This window comes from Megalobrama amblycephala, linkage group LG5, assembly GCF_018812025.1.
Source record: "Megalobrama amblycephala isolate DHTTF-2021 linkage group LG5, ASM1881202v1, whole genome shotgun sequence".
In the NCBI taxonomy this organism is placed as follows: domain Eukaryota; kingdom Metazoa; phylum Chordata; class Actinopteri; order Cypriniformes; family Xenocyprididae; genus Megalobrama; species Megalobrama amblycephala.
This window is the reverse complement of record NC_063048.1, coordinates 20681704-20705720: the sequence shown is the minus strand read 5'-3', so window position 1 is coordinate 20705720 and position 24017 is coordinate 20681704. Positions and strand designations below refer to the sequence as shown.

The window sequence follows — 24017 nt, the reverse complement described above, 5'->3', positions numbered from 1 at the left end:
AGTAACTTGCATATGAAGACAAAACAAATATACTTATATACACATAATATAATAATAATATAAAAACATTGAATTTTATGACTACTTTTTCTTTCCTTTTTTCGAAAATTCCTCAAATTCCTTCAAATTCCAAGATAACTTATTTTGCAATCATTTTAATGTAGCAATAACCTATCGATAATATTGTCAAATATATAAATACATTTACGACTATTTTAGAGAGTTCCGTTGTTGTGGAACTCCTTGTCCCGCCTCTTCCACATTTCTGGTCTGTGATTGGCTGTCTGTGCCTGGCTGACCAATAGGGTTCCTGTGCAGTGACGTCACGTTTTTGCCGCTAAAGTCGAACCCCTGTAACGTCAGACTCTAAAGCGCGAGTAAAAGCTCTCGGTAAGTGTTTATTATAAATACTAAAACTTTAAATAATTTTGATTTATAGACGATTAAGGTGTTAGCTACAGTGTTCTTATTCTTCCTCGTGGCGTTCAGTCGTTTTAGTTTCGCGAGAATATTTAGTGTGTTTTGTTTTGGAGGGATTTGGCGGTTGAGTCTCTCGCGGACAGATGAATTAAACATTAAATGTATTAAAAGTTATTGTATACCGATGTTTATCAGCCATTTTTTTTACAATATTCGTCGTTGTTGGACGGTTAGGGAACGCTTTCTGTTGACTTTTGAGGATGTTTATGTTATACAGTGAATCGTGTGGATGCATTCAGTATCTGTATAACGTTACATCAGTTATCAGAGACTTTTGTTTTCATTTGATAGAGTGGCACAGATTGGGCTCTGATAAACCATCAACTTCAGACATCTGTCCATCCAGACAGACAACATGGGAATTCAAGGCCTGCTGCAGTTTATCAAAGACGCTTCGGAGCCCATAAATGTGAAGAAGTATCGAGGACAGACAGTGGCGGTAGACACATACTGCTGGCTGCATAAAGGAGCTTTTTCATGTGCAGAAAAACTTGCAAAAGGGGAACCTACAGATCAGTGAGTTGTTTCAATTATTTGCATGCAAGTATTTCAGTTGTTTGGTAATGTCTAACATAATTTTGCAGGTTAAAATGTGCATTTCTCATTCTACCATTCTGTGTGTGTCCATCAGGTATGTGTCCTACTGTATGAAGTTTGTGGACATGCTGCTTTCTTTTGGTGTTAAGCCCATCTTGGTGTTTGACGGACGCAACTTGCCCTCCAAACAGGATGTGGAGAAGTCCCGGCGCGAGTAAGAACTATGCAAAATATTTACTTGGGGGAAAAAGTTAATTAAATTAGTTGACGATTAAGATTATTTCACATATATTTTTACTAATAGGCGTCGACAGGCAAATCTGCAGAAAGGCAAACAGCTGCTGCGGGAGGGTAAGATATCAGAAGCCAGAGAATGCTTTACCCGCAGTGTTAATATCACCCCGTCCATGGCACATGATGTCATTAAGGTGAGACCATTGTCCCTGATATCTTTTTTTTGGAATCAGTCAAATAATATATGGTATTTACTGAAGTTATTGTACTAGTATGTCCATTTTAGACAGTGAATGTTGTAATTAATTATTACACAATACTAGAAACTGATGAATAAAGAAATTTTCTCTCTTGTTCTGTTTGTCAGCATCTTTTCATTTGCATATTTTTGCTGGTTTTCAGGCTGCCAGGACACGTGGAGTGGACTGTGTTGTTGCTCCATATGAAGCAGACGCCCAGTTAGCTTTCCTGAATAAATCTGGTATCGCTCAGGCAGTGATCACAGAGGACTCCGATCTGCTGGCATTTGGCTGCAAAAAGGTACCAGTGCAGAGGCTCTTGAATGAGCATAGAGAATACACTTGCCACAATGACTAGTGACCAACGGCTGGTGTCACGCAAGTCTGCATAGCGTAAACTAATTTGTCTTAATTACTGTATTTTTCTTGTTTTCCAGTCAAAGTATCTAAACGTCCTTACAACAAGATACATATTGTAAGAAATGTTTCTTAAGCATCAAATCAGCATTTCTGAAGGATTATGTGACGGAAGACTGGAGTAAAGATGCTGTAAATTAAGCTTTGCCAACACAGGAATAAATTTCATTTTAAAACATTAAAATAGAAGACAATTATTTAAATTGTACTAATATTTCACAATATTACTGTTTTACTGTATTTTTGATTAAATAAATTCCTGGGTGAGCATAAGAGACTTAACAAAATTGTAACGCCCCCCAAACATTTGAACGCTAGTGTTTGTGTATATATGTGTGTGTAAATATATACTTTTGGTAACACTTTACAATAAGGTCCTGTTAGTTAACGTTAATTAATGCATTAAATAAAATTAATTTATAATAATATTAATTAATTTGTTACAGTATTTATTGATCTTTGATAGCATTAGTTAGTAAAAAAAGTGTTTATTGTTCATGTAAGCTCAGATCCATTAATGTTACCAAATACAGCTTTTGATTTTAATAATGTAGTAGCAAATGATGAAATGAACATGAGCTAAGGTTATTAAATGCTTTAAAAATATTTTTCATATTTGGTGTGAACTAATGTAGTTAACAAATGAAACGTTGTTGTAAAGTGTATACTTTAAGCATCTACAGTCAAACAAAAATTTATTCAGCACCTTGAACATTTCATTCATTAATACAGTCTATAGTTTAAAAAAAATAGTAATACAGTATGACAAGATCTCAGAGTTAAACTGTGTCAGGAAAAATGAATCTTAATTAGGTCAGATAACACTTAAGCAAAACATGGTCAGGTCAAAGTGTCTGAATAATTTTTGGTTCCAAGTTTTTATCAATTTTACTGGTAGTCCACTGTATGAAGAATTTTTGGGTATAATATGTCACAGTTTATTTTGCTATCCTCACTTACATAAATTAACTATAGTGTCCTGCACACACTAGTAAAAATATATCAAAAATGTTTTAGTGAGACTTGTTTGTGATGCTTAAGACAAACAAACAAATGTCTTGTCAGTATGATTTAAAAAAAAAAAAAAAAAAAAAAAAAAAAAAAAACTTTAATTATATAACCCTTTGAATCATTGCTGCCTGACATGCTGGAGGACATTGGGAACAGTGACTTCATTTAGTTTTCAGAGTTTAATTTGTTATGTATTGTTTGCAGGTGATTTTAAAGATGGATAAACAGGGTAATGGATTGGAGATTGACCAATGTCACCTGGGCCGTTGCAAGTCACTTGGCAACATCTTCACAGAGGAGAAGTTCCGTTACATGTGCATCCTCTCTGGCTGCGACTATCTGCCTTCTTTGTATGGCATTGGTCTGGGAAAGGCATGCAAGCTTCTCAGGATGGCAAATAATCCAGATATTCTGAAGGTGAGAGAATAAAAAAGGTTAGAAATGACATTTAGTATATACTAAACTGCCACAACAAATAGTTTAATATATGCACATATATTTCTGCTTTACTGATCAGCATAACATCACATCCCTCTTGCTCTGGTACGATTCCCACGAGACATACTGTGTTCTGTGTTTATGCTCAATTAACCACCTTATGATTTGAAACTTATTTCATATTCATATTCAGCCTATTATCTTAGACACTAGAGATACACTGGCCATAAATCGGAACCAGACATTTTTTTGCTCCAAATAAACAAAAGTTTTTTGTGTTATTTTGGCTGATCTCTGTTCCAGACTGCAGTCATTTCCCTAAATGTTACTTGTGTGGAGATAGTAGAAAATCTTTAAACAGTGAAGAGAGACTCAAAGAAGAGAACACAGACATGCCAGCAGAGAAAATAATGTACCAGGCACAGCAAGTTCACTGTTCGCGATGCCCGAAATATCGGAAGAAAAATATAAATATTGAATTGGGAGGTGGGGGTTTATGAATATATCCTTAAGGGATCTGACTGTCTTCCGAAAAAGTTTCAATGGCATTATCTTTTCTACTTACTTCCGTATAATATAAAGCGCAGCGCTGCTTTATAAACAGCAGTAACCAAGGAAACACTATATTGCTGTTGTTCCTTAAGTGCCACCAACTGTTGGAAAGGGAATTTGCATTTTCATTCAGTCTGTCTGCTGTTTTGTTTTGTGCAGGTGTCTTATGTCGCATAATTTCACAAATAAAAAGTTGCTTTAAATCTTGAAATTCTCTCATTAGACAAAACGACTGTTAATGCTACATGTGCAGCATCTTTGTTTGGATCATGGTCAAATTCAGTGGTTGCCTCTAATTTCAAATGGCTACAAATATTTTTGTTTAAGGCTAGTTTAGCCTGTTATAGAGCAAATAAATTAAATTTGCTTATAGCTGCAGTCCGTAAGTTTTGCCTCTTTGTCGCCATCACTGTTTGAAACCTGCAATTGCAGTTGTTTGCAGAATTATTTTTACGTGGGTTGTGCCTCGGCACGGCTCCTCTGCAATGAAAAATCATGATCGGTGCGTCCCTATTACACACAAGTGCACTTATTTCTTTTCCCATATGTTTTTCCCAAATTTTAGTGGAGGACCTGAACAATCTTTTAATTAAAGAAATGCATGCAGAATGATCAAAAACCAGAGAACATGTGAGAGTGATTCAGCAAAACTAAACAAACTAAATCTGTCATGTAGGTGATAAAAAAGATGGGTCAATACCTGAAGATGGACATCTCTGTGCCAAATGAGTACATTGAGGGTTTCACAAAAGCCAACAACACATTTCTGTATCAGCTGGTCTTTGACCCCTTGAGGAGGAAGGTGGTTCCTTTGAACCCTTACCCGGATCACATTGACCCTGCTTCTCTCAGCTATGCTGGAACGTATCTTTTATGCTGATCTTACATTTTCACTTAATTAAAAGGAATCAATAAATTACTTTTGCATTACAGATGCTGAAGCTGTTTTAAACTTTTGTAAATGTGTATGTTTGTGTTACAAAGCTCTGTTTGACTGCAAATGTAACTTAACCAATTAAATGCAGTAATGTAGGAGATGAGAGTGGGCTGGAAATGGCTCTTGGCAATCTGGACATTAACACGATGCAAAGGATAGATGACTTCAACCCTGACGCACCTCACACTCAGGTAACCTGGTCATCTGTAATGTGTATTTGCTTGAACTTTTGGTTTATTTCATAGTACAACAGTGTTATTTTAGCTTTATTTATTATATAGTATTGATGTTTATTAATATTTTGAATTAGCTTTTGTTACAGTGTATACATGCAAATACTGAGTAATATTAATTAACAACATGTACTTACTATAAGGTTAGGATTAAGGTTTGTTTTAGGGTTAGGTGTAATTATGCATGCTTTGCTGTTATTACAATTACAGTAAGTACATGTAAGGTGTAACAAAGACACAGTAAAATAAAGTGTTACCTAGCTTTTATTGAATTAGCAATTTTAGAACTTGAACTTGTTTCAGCACTTATTTTATTTAGGATTTATTTCACTTATCAAAAATAATTTTTAATAGTTTTAGTTAACAATAACAACACTGTAGCACAATACCTGAGGTTTACCTCTCCTCCCTTCCAGCCCTCTAAAGCTGTTCGCAGTAGTACTTGGAATGACAAATGTCACAAAAGTGACCCGCTGCAGATGAGTATTTGGAGCAAGAACTATGAACCAGGTGGCACCCAGCCACAGAGTCCTACCTCCCCCAAAAGACCCCCTCCCACCCGGGGCAAAGAGAGGGTCATCAGTGTGCAGAGTCTAAAATTGCCCCAGAGGACATCACAGGTGAAAAGACCCCATGAAGGTAAGCAGACCTCAGTGCCATGAATACGACTCTCAGGGATAGGACTGATATTATTAATATAACACCTGACTGGGCATGTTTATATGTAAACATTTTCTTTTTTTTATCTCTGTAAAGATGCAAGTCTCTCTGTGGATGACCTGTTAGGGCAGTACTCAGCTGGTGTAAAGAGACGCTGTCCTGAAACTCCTCCCACCACTGAGCCACTGACCACCCACACTAGTGTTTCTGAGGAGAAGGGCAGCACAGCTGGACAGTCTCGCCCTCGAAATCGCTTTGCAACACTGTTGCAGTGGAGGAACCGATCAGAAGAGGGCGCTGGAGAGCAGGGCACACGCAGCAGGTACAAGAGCATGATGGGAAACTTGCCAAAGGAATGTATACTGTTGCTATCACACATAACTATACAGCTAGACCTGCTGATTTTCTCATTACACACACAATCAAGGGTTAAATTGGGCCTGACTGTCATGTAGGACAATGGCATTAAGTATGTAGTACTACATGTATTGGGAGACCTGATGGTTGTTTCTTCACCTCCAAAATTCCAGTTTAACCGCAGCTAATCAATAGTATGATTGACATCTCCATCAGGTTCTTCAGTCATGATGAATCCAATAAGGCTGAGACACAGCAAGATTCGCCAAAACAAGATTCACCTCAGCCTGTGGAGTCTCTAGAGATGAGTGCCTCACAATCTGGAGAAGACACACCAGCATTGTGTCAGGACCCTGACTCAGAGAGAGATCAGGCCAAAGATGAGTTGTCCAGCCCACCTGCATCTCCGTCTCGCTCTGCCAGGCCTGCTAGTTTGGGTCTTGGAGTCTTTAGCTGGTCAGGAAGCACCAGAGAAATCAGTAAATCTGCTTCACATCCACCCACTGTCAACACAGACAGACACCAGTTGTCCTCCACACCTTCGGGGTTGTCCACCCTGCAGCAGTTTCACAGAAAGAAGGGCAGCTTCTCCTGTGCAGGATCTGGGCTTTCTCTCTTGTCCTCTCTGTAGAGGGCACAGAGGATGCAGAGAAATCTCCTGGCTCTCCTCCGTCTCAGGACAGTGCATATTTCTCCCAGTCCAGCAGCATCTCTGCTAGTGTGGAGGACTTCCTAGTCACAGAGGACAACTCTGATAAGGTGAGAATTTTTTTAATTTTTTTTAATTTATGTTTTTCATATTTGGTATTATATATTTTAAAGGGATATTATTATTCACCCTCATATCATTTCAAACCTGTATGACTTTCTTCTGTGGAGCTTGAAGGATATTTTGAGAAATGTCTCTATTTTTTTATTCTTCAGTGTTAATAATAACTAAAACAGTTTGGTTTGCAGCATTTTTTAAATGTCTTCTTTTATGTTCCACAGAAGAAATATTGCAAATGTAAATGATTGCAGATTTTTAGGCAAACTATCCCTTTTTAATGTGCTCGCTAAAATGTGTATTAATTAGAATTGTGATGTCTGGAAAATTCATAGAATGAGTGAAGTCAGAAAATTATAAAAAGTCATGGACATTTTATAGTGAATAATCTTTTTTTGAACTTTTGCGCTGTTCTAATTAAATAGGGATGTATGATATATTTTATGTAAGTTGATATTGGATATTTAATTGTGCATGCTCATTTGCTCACTTGACGCTAACTTAGTTGTATAGTTTTTCAAAAACCACTAATTTAATAACACCGTTAAGTGTATCTTTAGCACATCTCATAATGAATATTCATTTTTATTCTGTACATTGTTGTGATGCCTAAATCCACTTTATTGATTTTAATAATAATCCATTATTGATTTTTTATTATTTGTAATTTAATTAGACATAATTTTATTATCTGCCATTTATTAGTTATCTGCCATAACATGTAAATAAGTCATTTATCCGTATTAATCAAAAAATCCTAATATCTAGGCATCCTAACACTGTCATGGTCCCTTTTGCCTTAGGTCAGTAAGCGACGCCCTTGCAACCACCCACAACACCCCCTAGGTTCAGCATGGGCAAACACCACTCACATTTTCCCTAGAAAATATAATTCTCTCTTTTCTTTTTTATTCTCTTTGAAGGAAAAGGAGAGAGATTCAGATGTCTCCAACAGCCCTAGCAGTTCTCCCACAGACAAGCTGAAACCTGCTCTGAACAGAACAAAGGCACGTCCGTCTAATCATGACCCAAAACCACAGAGTCTGCATTTCCATTTCCTGACACCTTACGTACAGTATAATGGAGAAAAAAAAATTTAAACACTGGTACAATTTTCCCCACCTCCAACCTCAGTCTAACTTCCTACACCTTTGTTCTAGGTCTCAGGTCTGTCCCGGAAACGTCCTTGTGGGCAGGGTAAAAATTGTAAAATTGAGACCTCTGCTCCCGCGAGGCCCAGCGGTCTGAGAAAGAAACTGAGTGGGAAAAAAAATCCTGTCAACAATGAGAACAGTCCAGGCCTGCAGGCCACCATCAGCGGCCTCTGGGGGGCCTTCAGCTTCAAGAAGTAAGTTAGCCTGTGTGTAAGTATGTGTTTATGTAAATAAATGATTCAGTATGGCAGAAGACAAGCCCTCGCACTTTCCAATTCATCTTTTGCTGTTTATTCATGGCTGTCAGTACTAGCTGCGACCAGCAGAGGCAGCGGGATTAACGTTAACACAAAGAGACAAAACTAATGGGAGTGGTGTGGTTACCTAGATGATATGTGAACAACAGAGGTGTAACTGATTGCTTGGGTAAATTGAGAGTCATTGTTGTAGTTTAGAGAAGGGTGGTGTCTCTTCACTCTGAAAAGTAATATATTCCCATTATGCAATGTTGAGACCTGAGATGAATAATAAGGACCTGAGTCAGGCTTGAGGGGGAGGGGCTAATCAACATATGAATTAAACATTGTCAATTTAAGGGCTTTGGTGAAACTAGAGAAATATGCTGCTTCTCTCTCCTACTTTTTGACATGTAGTTAAGGCTTATGTGTTATATTTTAAAGTCACATGATAGCTTTACCTGGGAACAGACTGAAATATAACACATTAACTTTCTGATGTGGCTGCATGCTTTGATATGAATGTAATTATATGTCTGTGCATGTGTTTATTTAAGGGACAATCCAAAGTTAAGTGCATGCAAGAAAGGAGAACCGATGTCACCAGTCAGGGAGAATCTGATGACTGAAACCACTGAAGCAGATAAAGAGATACTCATCATCGCAGAATGATGTCATCTTTTCAATCATTGTTTCTCTTAAGAGTAACAGCCAGTCTTTTAAACATACTGTGTATGTTTATGCTTTTTATGATAAATAAAATACAAATTTTAGTCTAAATATGAATTTTGTTTTATTTCAAGTCAATAAAGACATGATTCTTTACCTTGATCATGTTTGCTTTCTGAAATGTACTAATTCAGTTGAACTATCAACCTGCCTGTGCAAGAATTGTACTTTTTTACAATTCTTGATGTCAGGCTTGATGCGAGTTACACACAGTAACAGGCACACAAACACTTACTATTCAGAAACTGAATCCAAAATTTAGCGACAGACTTCTAACATATGCTGAACTTCTCCAGTTATTTAGTCCAATCAAACCTTGCCTCTTTCTTACAATCGAATGCAAGCTCATTCAGATCTGTCACAATACAGAAAGAATTGATCTGTCACTACTTCTAAAACATTGGGATTTTGGATCCCATCCAATTTATGTAAATGAATTACCATTTAGATGTAAATATGATGTCCCCTTGATTTGAACTGCAAATTAAATTTTGTTTTTTTATGTCTCACTTTGAATCTATATGAGTGTGTAACTATAACTCTAAATACGACCTGCCTCTATCCCATGACAGTTTTCCAGCATCCCTCCACCACCCCAACTCCCCTCTCAAAAATATTTCCTATCCCAACCTGGGATGGTGGAGTACTCTACGTGTGGACCAAATTCTGAGCTTGGAGCCCTCTCTTGAACAGCATGCCAAATATGCATACTTTTTCTGTGTCCGATTATACTGTACATAGGGTGAACTTTTGAATTAAAGGAAATATTTATGCCTACGCTGCAGCAATGCGTATATGTGCAATGTGAAACTTGTTACTGTTTCGGAATGGAGTTTACCTGAATTCCATCTAAATGAATAATTTAGCATATTTGTATTATGCGTGGGTTGAACAGTATTTAGGCTGGTTCAGGAATGTAGTGTAGAAGTGAACAGATGCCTCAGGTACAATGCTAGACCTCACACCTCAATCTTTCTTTGTGATAGGACATCAGAGGAAGCATCACAAAGACACTTTACATTTTCTGGTCAAGTTTCACAAATAACGCATGTGCTCATTGAGAAACTCTTCTTATCAGAAGACTCTTGGCGCTCTGCAATACAACTAGTTCTCTGGCACTCAAATTCTTCAAGTGTTTCTAAGGCAACTAATTCATTCACACTCAGGTTATGAACATGTAAAATGCCTCCAGAAGGACCTCCCCACAACTGTCTGACAAAATATTACGTCAGTTCCTTAAGAAATACTGGGACATGTTAAACACAACATATCCACAGGGCTTTGCAACTGTTAGAATGTTCTTAAGAGAACAACCACCAAAAAGAAAGTATTTATTTAGCATATGCTTCATAAAGCGACCTCCATTGTTACAGGAACAATCCCCCTGCACAGGCCTCATACACTAAGAAATGTGTCGAAAGTTTTTTTTTTCATGCTTCATATACTTCATATGCCTTTGAATGAACTTTTGTTTTATAAACAAAGTAAAACCCCAGTATAATAGAATGTACAAAACTCACTGCATGTCTCCTCTCCACCAATAAGCTGGTGTGGTAGGCGTTCTGGCGCAAAATGTCTGCCGTCGCATCATCCAGGTTGTGGTGTAGTGTCAATTGTGCAAGAATTGTGAAAATATTTCCCTTTGTGCATTTAGGATTAATAAAAATGCTAGCTATTAGAGAGACAAAATCATCCATTTTATTCCAAAATATTTAATGTGACATTTATAATGCTGCCAAACACAATACATAATTTGAAATGTAGTGGAAATGACAATGGTGGGAATTTTTATCACTTTTTATTACTTTAAATAAGCAAATAAAACATACTAAAACAACATAATTCTCCTGTGAGATACAGTTTAAATAAGTTAAACCACTGAGTTCTTAGTTGAAGAAACACAGTTACAGTTCATAGTCCACCTAGAGCAACTTTGCCTTGCTCTCTAGTTCTACAAGGTTTGAAAATGCCCTTAAGAGACACCGCTACCACCACTCCAACATTCGCACGTCCCGTCCACTGGATATCTGTTAAAATGATGATCTTTCCACAGTTCTCTTTGGTCTTAGTTGTGCAGTTGCATTGGGTTTCTGCATACCTGCATGAGAATGTGGAGTGGTGGCATTCCGCTGAAGTGTGCTCACAATGCTCAGTCGCTGCCGCGCCTAGTTTACAAAGGTATACAGTGCCAGAAACACTGACTCAATGGCCATGCATGTTACTTACAAGACAGACTCAGAACCAACAGGAATGTCAAACATGTCTGAAACCAAGTAGTTTAGGATATACATTCATTGATTAAACCCTCAATTTGTCCCTAGAATACCGCTACAAGAAGATGAAGGCACTATCAAACAATGATACAGTTACATTTAGGCTACAATCAGGTACACAGAAACATCTTATCTCAAAGCCATCTAGAACATGTTAATCAAGATGAATTACATCTTCCTCCTACATCAGAGGAAGTGCAGCAGGCTGTACGTGATACTGAATTTGACCCTGACCCCTGTGCTGTCACTGTCTGAGTGGAGATGTGTGTCTCTTTGGCAGAACAAAGATTTCTTTAGAGCCTGCTTAATTTATGCTGTAACCATATACAGACTTTGTATTATTTTTTACAGTGAGTCATAATTTGGTTTAGACAGTGTGAGACTGACTACTATGGACACTAGGGCCTTTAAAATAAACTGCTTAAACACTTACCTCACCAATGCTATTCTTCCGGTCTTTTCTGCACCACCCCCATACCACCTCTATTTCTAGTCACTTCTAGTATTACTCTAATATTGAAGAGATAGTTCACCCAAAAAAATGAAAATTCTGTCATCTTTACTCACTCTCAAGTTGTTCCAAACCTGTATGAATTTCTTTCTTCTGCTGAACACAAAAGATATTTTGAAGAATATGGGACACCAAACAGTTGATGGGCCCTAATGACTTCCATAGTATAAAAAAAAAAAAACTATAAAGAAAGTCATACAGGTTTGGAACAACTTGAGGGAGTAAATGATGACAGAATATTAAATTTTGGGTGAACTATCCCTTTAAATAATGTATAGGCCTATTCTTCTGTAAGAAGCCCAGAAGGATATTTCAAGGATGGCAAGCCAATTGTGTTTACCTTTATCCCACTTGAGGATTATATGAAATTTGTGTTTCTGGGAGACATTTTTTTATTTGTTGACAAAATAATCATATTTTGCATATCACACATGTAGCCTGTTAAATGCAGCAGCCATTTTGTTTTTCTGCCATTGGTAGCTACTAAAGGACCTGCTTAAATTGAGGGAAATTATGTAAAAAAAAAAAAAATATATATATATATATAAGCCTATTTGCTGAAAAATAGGCTATAATAAAAAACTATAAAACTAACCAGAGCCTGTTATGTTGTTGAGCTCATAACTGGTAAAATGTGGAAAGAAGACCTTCAACATGAAGGCTGACTTTCATATTGCCTGATTTTATAAATGTTTCGGTGGCACTTTTTTACAGTACTGTTCCACATGTACATACTACAGTATGTACTTATTATAGTGATTACAATAACTAGGTACTAACCCTAAACCTACCCTTAAAGGGTTAGTTCACCCAAAAATGAAAATTCTGTTATTTATTACTCACCCTCATGCCGTTCCACATCCGTAAGACCTTCGTTGAACTTCGGAATACAAATTAAGATATTTTAGTTGAAATCCGATGGCTCTGTGAGGCCTCCATAGGGAGCAATGACACTTCCTCTCTCAAGATCCATAAAGGTACTAAAAACATATTTAAATCAGTTCATGTGAGTACAGTGGCTCAATATTAATATTATAAAGCGACGAGAATATTTTTGGTGCGCCAAAAAAACAAAATAATGACTTATTTAGTGATGGCCGATTTCAAAAGGCTGCTTCAGGAAGCATCGGATCATAAATGAATCAGTATATCGAATCTGCTGATCGGAGCGCCAAAGTTACGTGATTTCAGCCGTTTGGCAGTTTGACACGCGATCTGAATCATGATTCGATACACTGATTCATTTATGATCCGATGCTTCATGAAGCAGTGTTTTGAAATCGGCCATCACTAAATAAGTCGTTATTTTGTTTTTTTGGCGCTCCAAAAATATTCTCATCGCTTTATAATATTAATATTGAACCACTGAACGAACATGAACTGATTTAGATGTGTTTTTAGTACCTTTATGGATCTTGAGAGAGGAAGTGTCATTGCTCCCTATGGAGGCCTCACGGAGCCATCGGATTTCAACTAAAATATCTTAATTTGTGTTCTGAAGATGAACGAAGGTCTTACGGGTGTGGAACGGCATGAGGGTGGGTAATAAATGACAGAATTTTCATTTTTGGGTGAACTAACCCTTTAAACCTAACCTTAACCAATGTAGTTGCCTTATAGTACCAGTACTTTAGCTATGAACGCTGCAAGTGCACCTACTGTAAAATAAAGTGCAATATATATGTTTAAATATCTACCATTGACAAAAAGTTGTGAAACAGTTATGGAACATTATAAAAGACGTAACATTATTTCAGCACATAGTAATGTGTATTAAAAAATGTTTATATTTTTGTCTTTCTTATAAGTTTAATATATTTTTTAATGATATGATGTATTAAACTATGGTCTGAGGGTCAGAACTTTTTGTAAATAGGATAAACAGTTTGTTACTTAAACATTAGCTTGTTTGCCATGAAGTATTCATGGCTTTTCATCTTGATTGTTAGTGTTTCTTCAAGTATGTTGTTAGTGTTTATGCAAGTATGTCACAACCGGATCAATGGTATCTGAAAAATTCAGTACTGTGCTGATGGTGGTGTGTACAATGACAAAAATGTGTTTTTCGCAATTCAAACTAAGAGTTGCCCAACCACATTTTGTATCACCACATTGTACCACAGTGAAAGAAACCAACAAATGACCTAAAAAATTCAACTCTCGAGCAAACCGAGTAAATGCACTTTTTGATTGCCATTGGCTGACTTTGCCGTATTCAGACACCTGTTTGAAGCATGAAGCAACATTCATTCCTGTGTTTTTGCTTCCATCACTATGAGGTTCTTCCTTAATTAATGGTGAGGCCTTAACACGTTTACCGCTCGAGGAGAGCTTTTGTTTCCCGGATTCTGGTGACTGTATTTCATTACAGAGATACAATGCAGGAGGCAAGTTCATACCTGATGCCCAGACGCTAAGACTTGGATGTAACTCGAATAAATAAAAGTCAAAGACTTAACTCCAAAGTCCTCCCTTAAGGCGAACGTACTGCTCTTGCCACAACATGTGCACAAGCTCAATGCCACAGTCAACCTTCATTAGCTTACGCTAAGCACACAAGGTGCTTTCCTCTCTTAAGCACTTTCTTTTGAGGTTCGGTAATACATCTGTGGCTGTTCATGACAGTGCAGTCAATAAGAGCTTTGCTGAGTACACAGAGAAAATGGGTAAAATTAAGGTCATACATGGGTGATTCTTCAGTTAGATGCACTTTTGACTATACTTGAAATCTTGAAAAATGAAACTTCTGCAACCATGTGTGGAATTTTAATAGTGTGATGATAATGTCACTTTTAGTTTTTGAAAAAAAGGTTGGATGAGCCTTTGACTGACTTGTTAGAAAGTCCATAAACTTTCTAAAAAAAAAAAAAAAACTGTATTAAATCAGTGAAGGACATTTCTAATTTTCATACTATCACTCATTTAACCAAAAATGTTCTTCCATGTCCTTTTTCATTTCTTTCATAAAAAAAAGAAATGAGAAAGCGAGGATTGGCAGGGCCAGGACAGCTTTTCTCCAACTAAACAATATCTGGAGCTCAAGAAACTTGTCCATCAAAACAAAGATCAGGGTGTTTAACACAAACGTGAAGTCAGTTCTGCTCTATGGCTCTGAAACATGGAGGACCTCTGTAACCACCACCAAAAAGATACAGACATTTATCAACATAATCTGCGGTGCATTCACCAGATCAGATGGCCCGATACCATCAGCAACCAGGAACACTGGCAGCGCAAAAGCCAAAAACGAAGAGATCATCCAACGTCGCTGGAGACGGTTAGGACACATTTTCCGTAAACCGGTTTCCAACATCACCAGGCAAGCCTTGACATGGAAACAGTTGCTGCAGAGACCTGGACGCCGATGTCAAGAGTACAAGCCGCACTTGGGGACAGCTGGTGAGACTGGCCCAGGACCAGGATGCCTGGAGAACCCTTGTCTGCGGCCTATGCCCCAGTAGGAGTAATAGGCGTCAGTAAGTAAGCATGACAACGCTTGCTGCTGCTGTACAATATAGCGTACATTAAATTACCCATAGCAGATCTATACAGGTGGAGCTGGGGAAGGCGGAGGGTTTCTGAAAGCGCGCTGCACTGCTAAGGCAAATGCTACCAAAGTATTTTGAAGGTTGAGCATGCAAGCTCATTGGCTACTGATACAGCAGGAACCAATCAGCTGTGCCCTATAGATGATGTGATTACGAGCAGATTGAGTTAAAGGACCTATTAGCCTGCGCCATCTAGAGTTTCCTGACAGAACTTTGTATTTATGAAAACATGAAAGGCCTTGATGAAGGCCTTCACTGTTTTTAGAGAAAAAAAAAAGTCAAGTCTGTTTATAGAGTGAGTGTTTTTCTATAGTTTAAATTATACAATTACATTTGTACCGGATTGTAAACATTCAGAACTACTGTACAGTTTAGCATCCAATGTAGTTAAAAAACAGAAACCCTGTATTGTGAAGACAAGTGGTTCCTCATTTGCATTGACATAGTCTCTTCTTGTAAATGTAAGACATCATAGAAGCTATTTTCTGTCAGAAATAGTGGTTAAGATGAAAGGCTCCATTTGTGCTGCCAAGAGCTTATGGTTGCAAGGTGGGTGACTAATAGTATTACTTTTCAAAGCATGATAAATATATTACTTATTGCAAAGAAATGTTGATGTACTGCAGTTCATGGAATGAAACGATAAAGAACGTCAGTTTCCAGTTGGATGTTTGTGGGTTAATTTAATTAAATATGCCTCAGTAGTGCTGAGAAATGTGAACAATAACTTCCGAAATACTTTTCAGTCTGGGTTTGTGGGTGTCACATTAATGTTAAAGGGATAGTTCACCCCAAAATTTGTCCAAAAAAGTCTTTATTCACTCTCATGTCATTTCAAATCTGTATGCCTTTCTACCTTCTGTGGAACACAAAAGTATAAATTTTAAAGAATGTGTCTACTTCTTTTCTCCATACATTGCAAGTCAGTCAGATCAAATTTTGAAGTTTTGTTTTTTCAATATCTTCTTTAATATTACACAGAAAAAAATAAATAATTTTTATTTCTGGGTAAACAATCCCTTTACTGAAACTTTCAAAACATTTGGCTGATAACTTCATGCATTCAAATGTATTTTAGAAAGAATTTAAGGGTGTGTGGCACAAGACTTTAAGGCCAAACCCTTGCAAACACAACAGTTTGCTTTCAATATTTCTCTGTTGACAAAACACACTTTTCTCAGTGGATGTTTCTGTTACGTTTCTAATGATCTGACTGAAACCAGGGCCGTAGCTATATAGACCTTAAGACTCACTCCCACAATTGACATTTGGTCCCCACAAATATTAAATATTTGATCATATAATTGAGTAAAACATGGTTTATCTCAGCCAATTTAATTATATGACATAAAAAATGCAGGTTTTTCCTCTGGATTTTTAACTTTTTTTTTTTTTTTGACTGATCAAATCACTGTTGCAAGTCTGTCTGTTCTCCATGAGGCAGAAGACCTAACCCCCCCCCCCCCCAAACACACACACACACACACAAACAACACAATAAATTAAAAACAAACAACAAGAACATTAATCTGAATCATGCCACAAATTTACATCTAAACTTACAATAGACATCACTTTAAAACGTACTCTCTGTATCTGTAGTTTCGATGTGTGTGTGTGTGTGTGTGTGTGTGTGTGTGTGTGTGTGTGTGTATGTGTGTGTGGTTGTCATGCTAATGTTGCAGAACCTGTTTAGTGGCTCCATATGCATTTATCTCATGACAGAGAGTATGACAGTCAAACTCACCAGGAGTTTAGAGGTGTCAACACCAGCAGCTACGACTTTGGGTAAGTGGCTCACTCTTCATTTTTTCGGTCTATGCTGCTTATATAAAACATACAGAATCAGAAAGAACATCATAGTGCAATTAATTATGCTGCATAATGCTTTTGTGTTTAGGCATCTTTGCCTCTGATGGAAACTGATAAATTCACTTAATTACGAGATGTAGATGCAGTATGGAATAAATATTAAAACCGTTCTGTTGTTGAAGCAGCTCTTTTAATATGTGTGTTTGCTGTGTACTTTGCTCTGATTGTTGTTATAAATGTGAGTATATTGAGGTTTTAGTGATTAATACTAGCTTAGAAACTGAAAACGTTCACAAAAATGTGAACAGTAGGAACATTGTTATTCTGCTAATCTGAAACGTTTAGCACTGATTCATCATGCAACATGTGCAGGCTATAATTATAATATTATGATAACAAAGATGGCTTTTAAGCATGAGTTTTTGTAGAAGAGAGGTGACACATTAGATGACTACCGATGCTGATTAAACTCAAGGCTTTATTGAGTAATTGTATCATTCTGATACTGAAGCTGAAAATCTTCACTACATTGTCAAGACCATCTGGCACTTCCAATCAGTTTGAATATGTTTTTTAGACAAAACAGATAAAACTGGAAGACAGACATTTATGTAGATTTCATCCTAAAAGTGTGCATATGCACATTTCAGTGCCTTGTTTTTTTTTTATGTATGTACGCAACGTTTAGACATCAGAACCCTGGTATTTATCTCCTCATCTTTCTTTCATCTGAACAAACTGGTTCTCCTCATACTCCACAGTCCATCCATTCCTGAAGCATTCCTGACAAAAACCACACACACACAAACACACATAACAATCTGTTAAAGAGACAGAATACCAGGTTAAAAAAAAGCTTTTTAATTTTTAGTTATGGGAGGTAAGACCTGCTATGTTTTACACTTTGAAATCTGAAAAGCTGGGCCTGTAGATGCTATATTTTGCTATAATATACATATGTAAGGTTACGACAGTTGTTTCTTTAAAAAAACAACAACAAAAAAAACTTTGCAAGCCTATGTGATGTTAGCTCAAACCGTAGTGTGAGATTGAAGATGTCATGATGTCATAAAGCCACAGCCCATGTCACTGGATGACTGGCAACCGGGGCTGGTTGACCTTTGACTTTATAAGGCAAAGGAAGCATAATTTTTATTTATTTATTTATTTACTGCTTGACTTGTCTTAAAGAAATGTGTTTTGCAAACAGTATGGAATAGTATCTTCCTATCTTAATCACTTTTTAACAAACACCTTCTCACTATGAGATCTAGTCTTGTTGAACATCTGATTAACTAGAACTGCATTACAGCCGATTACATTTCTGGTTTGGAAAAACTGGAGGTGGTTCCTGACTTTTCATGGCCACTTCCTCTTTCCCTTCTTCAAAACGCAATGTTTGTTGTTTTTAGTTAATATTTAAATTAATTATATTGATTAAAATAAAAAACTATTTATCTTTTCAAACCATGTAACAGTGGTGCTACATATAATCTTTATTCCCAATCAATGTACAAGACTACTTAAAATGATGCAATATAGATGTAACAAGTGTCTAAAGGAGTGTGGGAAGGGGTTAAAAAGGCCGCAAGGAAGTAATCACACTCCCATGCACTTATATGCCCATTTATGGAGTAACAATGTCATGACGATGGTGTTTAACAGCTTTGTTTTGAATCAGCAGGGGGTTCTCTTGCTTTGAGGTCTGAAACTAGCCTCAAATTCAAATTCCGATTAGTCACTACTTCCTTTGTATGTTCCTTAAAATACTAAAATAAAATGCTTGGCTGAATTACTTAAGTCAATAGGACTGTCAGTTATTTCACTTGCAAATTTGAAATGTACATTTTAAAAAATATATAATTCAAGTGAATGCTCGCATAACTCAGTCCCAAATATTAATACTAAATTGTTTTTGTTTTGACAGATCTCTTGAAAACTGGTTTTCATGACATGTCCGGTTGTATTTAAAGGAGTGAAGACATGATGGTTGGTACCCTCTCACCAAAATAGAAATTTAAAGGTGCAATGACACATATAATATCCCTATTACCTGAAAGATTTGTTTAGCCATTCAGAAGGCAGGGCGTGTCTGATTCAGTGGTTAAGTCTGCTAGAAGTTCCAGCATGGCTAATAATCATTTATAGCACCTTTAATTACATTTCACACATTCATTATACCACTGACTACATCTTTGCCATGGCACAGTAAAATATTTTTTCCTGATGCATATAACATTATGTGCGTATATATATGAGATTATAAACAAAACACTTTAACGTATGGTAGTAAGTCACCTTGTTCATTTGCAGAATGGAGAAACAAAGACTTTAACTTTGGAGGACACAGAGAAAGGAGGGGCCGTAGTCACAGGAATCAAAAAGCCTGCAATTAACCTGCAGGAAGGTAAGGAACTCACATAATGTGAGCAAGTATCCTATACAGTATGTTGCCTCAATCATACAAACAAATTTCATTGATTCTGAAACATATCTTATCCTCTCTTTTTGTTTCTTTCAGGAAATCAGTTTGTTTCGGCAACAATTCATCTGGACCACCTCAGTAAAGATGAAGTGCTAGAACTGATCAGAATCGTTAAGCCCTATGACAACAACCTTGAACTTAAGACAACAAAAGACCTAAAAGCAGGAGTGGTAAGCAACCTTGTGAATTAAAGGAAATAAAAAAGAGAAAATAAAAAATAAATGCTAAATTGGTCTTCATCTCTTCTTCCTCTTTAGTCCCTTGGTGATCTCCGATTGAACAGTGAGGCAGGACTTCAAGCACCGGGTGTTCAGGTTAATGGGCTAAATGGACAGATAAATGCCCCAAGCCTCAAGGGTGGCATCTCAACCCCAACAGTAAATGCAGAAATGCCACAGATGGAGTTAAAGGATGCCACACCAAACTTCAGCCGCCCAGGGTTCAAAAGGCCAACTTTTGGCATGTCTGCACCAAATCTCGAAGGAGCAGGTCTGGATGGCACATTAGAAGCACCTGATGTCAGTGTCTCCTCCCCTAGTCTAAACACTCCGGATGTTTCTGTTAATGTGGATAAACCTGAATTGAAGACAAAAACGTCCAAGTTCAAAATGCCCAACTTCGGTTTACCGGCTAAAAAACCAAAGGTTAATGGTAATGTGAATTTAACCACCCCAGACATAAACGCTGACCTAAAAAACCCCGATTTAAATCTGTCAGCCCCAAAGATTAATGGAGAATTTAACTCCCCTGAAGTAGACATGACCTTGCCAACAACTCAGCTCAGTGGTCCAAACTTGGACATTGAAACACCAAAAGTGAATACTGAACCTCCTTCTACCAAGTTTAAATTTCCAAAATTTAAGAAAACAAAAACGACAAAAGTAAAAGTCCCAGAGGCGAATGTTGATGCAAATCTAAATACACCAAATCTTGCACTTTCTGTCCCGAAATTAAATGCAGATGTCAGTGCACCAAATGTTGACATTGATCTGCCAAGAGCCAATCTTGAAGCTCCAAACATAGATATTCAAACTCCTGATGTCGATATAGATGCTCCCTCTGGCCAAATTGATGTTCATGCTCCATCTGCAAAGCACAAGTTCCCAACTCTTAAAATGCCAAAGCTAAGCTCATATAAATCAAAGTCGAAAACTCCAGATCTAAATGCAGGGATACAAGCATCAGACATGAACATGTCAGCTCCTAGAGTAGATTTGAATCTTCCAAAAGCTGAACTGGAAGGACCTAATCTAGATGTCAAGGCACCAAACCTCAACCTCTCTGCACCAGATCTAGACATTAAAACTCCTGCTGTTGATGTGCAGGCACCAGATATCGACATAGAAGCTCCATCTGGAAAGCTAAAGAAGCCGCATGTTAAACTGCCTAAATTAAATCTATCTGGGTCAAAAATTAAAGGTCCAGATGTAGACCTCAATGCACAGGGAGATCTCCAAGCACCAAACCTCAACCTCTCTGCACCAGATCTAGACATTAAAACTCCAGCTGTTGATGTGCAGGCACCAGATATCGACATAGAAGCTCCATCTGGAAAGCTAAAGAAGCCGCATGTTAAACTGCCTAAATTAAATCTATCTGGGTCAAAAATTAAAGGTCCAGATGTAGACCTCAACGCACAGGGAGATCTCCAAGCACCAAACCTCAACCTCTCTGCACCAGATCTAGACATTAAAACTCCAGCTGTTGATGTGCAGGCACCAGATATCGACATAGAAGCTCCATCTGGAAAGCTAAAGAAGCCACATGTTAAACTGCCTAAATTAAATCTATCTGGGTCAAAAATTAAAGGTCCAGATGTAGACCTCAATGCACAGGGAGATCTCCAAGCACCAAACCTCAACCTCTCTGCACCAGATCTAGACATTAAAACTCCAGCTGTTGATGTGCAGGCACCAGATATCGACATAGAAGGTCCATCTGGAAAGCTAAAGAAGCCGCATGTTAAACTGCCTAAATTAAATCTATCTGGGTCAAAAATTAAAGGTCCAGATGTAGACCTCAATGCACAGGGAGATCTCCAAGCACCGGACCTAGACCTAAAAGCTCCAGATCTCAGTCTTTCAGCACCAAAAGTGGAAGGCAAATTAAGTGGTCCAGATGTGGATCTGAACTTGCCAGATTCGGATCTGAACTTGCCAGATGCTAATATCAAAAGTCCAAATGTAGATCTCAAAGCCCCAGGCATTGACTTAAATGCTCCTAAAATAGACATTGATGCCCCCTCTGGCAAAGTCAAGCTACCTCACTTGAAGTTTCCCAAGTTTGGTCTTTCTGGACCTCGGGTTAAAGCGCCTGATGTAGATGTGAACATCCCTACAGCAGAACTCAAGGGACCTAATGTAGATGTTAAAACACCTGATCTTAGTCTTTCCACGCCTAAAGTTGAAGGTGACATTTCTGCTCCCTCTTTAGACATTGATTTGCCAAAAGCCGACTTAAAAGCTCCAACTGTGAATATTGGGGGAAAGTCACCAAATCTCTCCACTCCAGATGTAGACATAAACTTGCCAAAAGCAGAGCTTGAAGGACCTGATGCAAACCTAAAAGTCCCAGATGTTGACATTAATGCCACATCTGGAAAATTTAAGATGCCACATTTCAATTTGCCAAAACTGAATCTGTCTGAGCCAAAAGTAAAAGGGCCTGAGCTGGATGCTAATGCAGATCTAGATCTCTCAGTTCCCAAACTCAAAGGAGAATTAACTGACCTAAATCTTCCCAAAGCTGAGATCAGTGTGCCTGATGTGAATGCAACTTTACCAAAAGCTGAAGTCAGTGTCCCCAGTGTAGATGTCAGTTCCCCAGATTTAAAGGCTCCATCTGGAAAGTTTAAACCGATTACGTTTAAGAAATCAAAAGTTGACCTTTCCGGTCCAAAAGTGAAGAGTCCTGGGATTGACTTAAATGCAGAAGCTCCCGATCTCAGCCTCTCAGCTCCAACAGTTGATACAGATGTCAAAGTGCCAGATGCTGATATAAAGCTTCCCACTGCAGATGTTGACATCAATGCTCCCAAAGGAAAGATGAAATTCCCAACATTCAAAAAGTTTCACCTGTCTGGTCCAAAAGTCAAATCTCCTGATGTTGACATTGCTGCTGATGTAAGTGGACCAGATCTAAACCTATCTGCACCTGAGGTTGGTAGTCCTGATGTTAACGTGAGTCTTCCCAATGCTGGGCTTGATGTAGATGTTCCCACTGCAGACGTTGACATCAATGCTCCCAAAGGAAAGATGAAATTCCCAACATTCAAAAAGTTTCACCCATCTGGTCCAAAAGTCAAATGTCCTGATGTTGACATTGCTGCTGATGTAAGTGGACCTGATCTAAACCTATCTGCACCTCAGGTTAATAGTCCTGATGTTAACGTGAGTCTTCCCAATGCTGGGCTTGATGTAGATGTTCCCACAGCAGACGTTGACATCAATGCTCCCAAAGGAAAGATGAAATTCCCAACATTCAAAAAGTTTCACCCATCTGGTCCAAAAGTCAAATCTCCTGATGCTGACATTGCTGCTGATGTAAGTGGACCAGATTTGAACCTATCTGCACCTGGGGTTGGTGGTCCTGATGTTGACTTGAGTCAACCAAACACTGGGGTTGATGTAGATGTTCCAGGCATCAATGCTGAAGCTGAGGGCTCCAAGCGTCGGGTAAAATGGCCCTTCAAATGGCGTAAATCTATGGAATCAAAGGATGAGGATATTAACGGTAAAGCACCAGAAGTAGATGGTACCACTTCAGAAATAAAACTCCCCAAAAATATACCTATCTTCAAAACTCACAGTTTGCCTGCCAGCGTCATTGACAGTATCTTGCAAGAACGCAGTGGAGCGGTTGACCTCAGTACTGACCCTACGAAAACAATAACTGACACGGCTGTCTCTGTCTCGTCAGTCAAGACAAATCTGAAAGTTTCATCTCCATCTGTTGGAGTCAATGGACAGACAGTCGCTGTAGATGTCCAGGAAAGGCTGAGGTTGTCTAACGCACGTACCCCAAACCCAGATTTCGGCATATCTTCAGAACCAGGCAGCCCTACAAAAGTGAATAGAGGAACATTTAAAGTCACAAAGCCTGATGCTGAAAAGGACTATCCGGTAGTTGATACTACTAGCAAGGAAGATGATGCCAAGATGAACCTCAGCTTGAACAACATGCTTGGTTTGACAACAGAATAAAGTTTAAGTAAAACCAGGAGTCTTGTTAGTGTGGTTCCACATCCATTGCATATAGTTAATGCATATGTAAAATAATATGTAATAAAAAAAAGTATTCCTAACAGTTCACATTAAAAGTGGGAGGAGTATTGATGGATTGGTGCATTATAGAATTTGACAGATGTAATTATTTTTTTATTCAGTTAAATATATAATTGTATAATAAT

At 37.9% G+C, this 24017-nt stretch overlaps 2 protein-coding genes across 3 annotated transcripts; both read left to right on the top strand.

Annotated features, from left to right (window-relative positions):
* The first annotated feature begins 231 nt into the window (after positions 1-231).
* On the top strand, positions 232-9082 carry exo1 (exonuclease 1). Its single transcript, XM_048191149.1, is given in 15 exon segments — positions 232-390; positions 772-996; positions 1112-1231; positions 1322-1445; positions 1654-1791; positions 3123-3335; positions 4585-4772; positions 4934-5036; positions 5495-5717; positions 5835-6060; positions 6312-6718; positions 6721-6854; positions 7785-7868; positions 8022-8209; positions 8809-9082. Coding segments are annotated over 14 exon segments (2424 nt in total). The 5' UTR covers positions 232-390; positions 772-835; the 3' UTR covers positions 8924-9082.
* A 7945-nt stretch (positions 9083-17027) lies between these two features.
* Positions 17028-23830, top strand: si:ch211-125o16.4 (neuroblast differentiation-associated protein AHNAK). 2 transcript variants are annotated; one of them, XM_048191139.1, is made up of 6 exons: positions 17028-17100; positions 19052-19113; positions 19438-19531; positions 19646-19779; positions 19867-22632; positions 22843-23830. In XM_048191139.1, exons 2-6 carry the CDS (start codon positions 19108-19110, stop codon positions 23809-23811), a joined length of 3969 nt encoding a protein of 1322 aa, XP_048047096.1. In that variant the 5' UTR covers positions 17028-17100; positions 19052-19107; the 3' UTR covers positions 23812-23830. The 2 variants fall into 2 exon arrangements, with proteins under 2 accessions (XP_048047096.1, XP_048047095.1); XM_048191138.1 differs by having other exon boundaries at positions 19867-23830.
* The last annotated feature ends 187 nt before the right edge of the window (positions 23831-24017 follow it).